This window comes from Trachymyrmex cornetzi, unplaced genomic scaffold (assembly GCF_001594075.2).
Source record: "Trachymyrmex cornetzi isolate Tcor2-1 unplaced genomic scaffold, Tcor1.1 scaffold877, whole genome shotgun sequence".
Classification (NCBI taxonomy): domain Eukaryota; kingdom Metazoa; phylum Arthropoda; class Insecta; order Hymenoptera; family Formicidae; genus Trachymyrmex; species Trachymyrmex cornetzi.
Genome location: NW_017300220.1, coordinates 124,648 through 126,055, shown reverse-complemented (window position 1 = coordinate 126,055; position 1,408 = coordinate 124,648). Strand labels below are relative to the sequence as shown.

The following is a 1,408-nucleotide window of genomic DNA, read 5'->3' as shown; positions in this document are numbered from 1 at the left end:
GGTCTTCGTTTTCATGGGCGTTGTTTCCACAATATAGACACCTAGGCGGGCCCTTGCAGACTTTAGCTATATGTCCGACTCTAAAGCACGAGAAGCATATGCGAGCTTTAGGTATATAGGGTCGTACCTCATGTCTGATTTTAAACAAGAACACTTCTCTTGGAAGAACCTGTCCAGCAAATTTAATGCGAAGTGTCTTGGAGGGTACATATTCGCTTTTACCATTTATTGTGACTCTTCTATTTAATCTTTGAATGTCCAAGATTTTGGCGGTTGGCGTTTCAATGTGTGTGTGAATGTATTCGAGTGCAAGTTCGACAGGTACATCCTGAATGACGCCTTCTCTGATGACTCTAAAGGCTGGTATGAAAGCTTTAAGGTTATGTTTAGAAAATGTTGGATTATCTACTAACCTATTAGCAGCGGTGGCAGATTTCGCCTCTATAAGGATTTTACCTTTACCGATTTTTTTGATCTCCTGTATATCTGGAATACCTGAGTTCGCGATGATACTTGAGATGACAATCGGATGTGTAGCCTTTTCACGATTCAGGTCGTAGACGTAGACCGCGTAGGGACCGTTGTCCTGGGGGCGATATTTAGGTGCAGCTTTAAGGTTAGCTGCAGCATTAGTAGTATCCTGAGAGCGCGCACCGATCGCGTCTTCTGCGTTATTTGGCCTTGGGGAGTCTCGAGGATTCAAAGTGGAAGTTGTCGAAGCGGTAGATCGCTTTGGGGGGGAGGTCGAGGAACGACCTTGTGCTTCTATCTCCTCAGAGGAATGGCGCTTCCTAGTATTTGTAATTTCGTCTATTTCCATGCTAGGATCTCTTGAGGTCATTACCTGAGAGCTATCTGATGATAGTGGGGGTGGCGATGATGATGATGGCGTAATTTCTTTGTTAGGGTTGCATGTTGCTACCTCAGATAAGCCTGCTTCGTCAAATAGCGATTTAAGCATCGAGCTAGAAAGATCGCTGGAAACGTTAGAATTCATATTAATGGGTGAGGAATTGGTCTGGTTAGACGGATTAATCACCAATGTAGGAGGATGTAGGGAGAAGGAAACACTGCGATGTGAGTTTTGGTCACTGCTTCCCCCCGAGTCCGAGGCCATGCCTCTGCGCGGGAAACCGGAATGAGGTTATGCAATAAATTCCCCGGTACGTTACACGTATAATAGAACAGAGCAGAGCTCTCGTATTAAAGTACGAAACAAAGCAAAAATGCGCAAACTGAAGCCCTGATAAGGGCTGATTAACGTAAGATCGCGAAAAAAGCAAAATCAAAGAGCGATATTTAGCGCACACTCGACTCTTGTTGCTGGTTGAAGCTACTGCTCAAGATATCAACCATTTCGTACGATGAAACCCAATGACTTTAAAAATGCGACGTTGGACGCAGTGAG

General features: G+C 44.7%; 1 protein-coding gene across 3 annotated transcripts; it reads right to left on the bottom strand.

The window, feature by feature from the left end:
• Position 1: 1 nt before the first annotated feature.
• Positions 2–1,249, bottom strand: LOC108769222 (protein MTL1). 3 transcript variants are annotated; one of them, XM_018520083.1, is made up of 3 exons: positions 845–1,249; positions 170–769; positions 2–80 (listed from the first exon to the last, which is right to left on the bottom strand). In XM_018520083.1, the coding sequence occupies exons 1-3, from the start codon at positions 1,115–1,117 to the stop codon at positions 63–65; spliced, it is 891 nt and encodes a 296-aa protein (XP_018375585.1). In that variant the 5' UTR covers positions 1,118–1,249; the 3' UTR covers positions 2–62. The 3 variants fall into 3 exon arrangements, with proteins under 3 accessions (XP_018375585.1, XP_018375586.1, XP_018375588.1); XM_018520084.1 differs by having other exon boundaries at positions 223–769; XM_018520086.1 differs by having other exon boundaries at positions 8–80; positions 496–769.
• Positions 1,250–1,408: the final 159 nt, after the last annotated feature.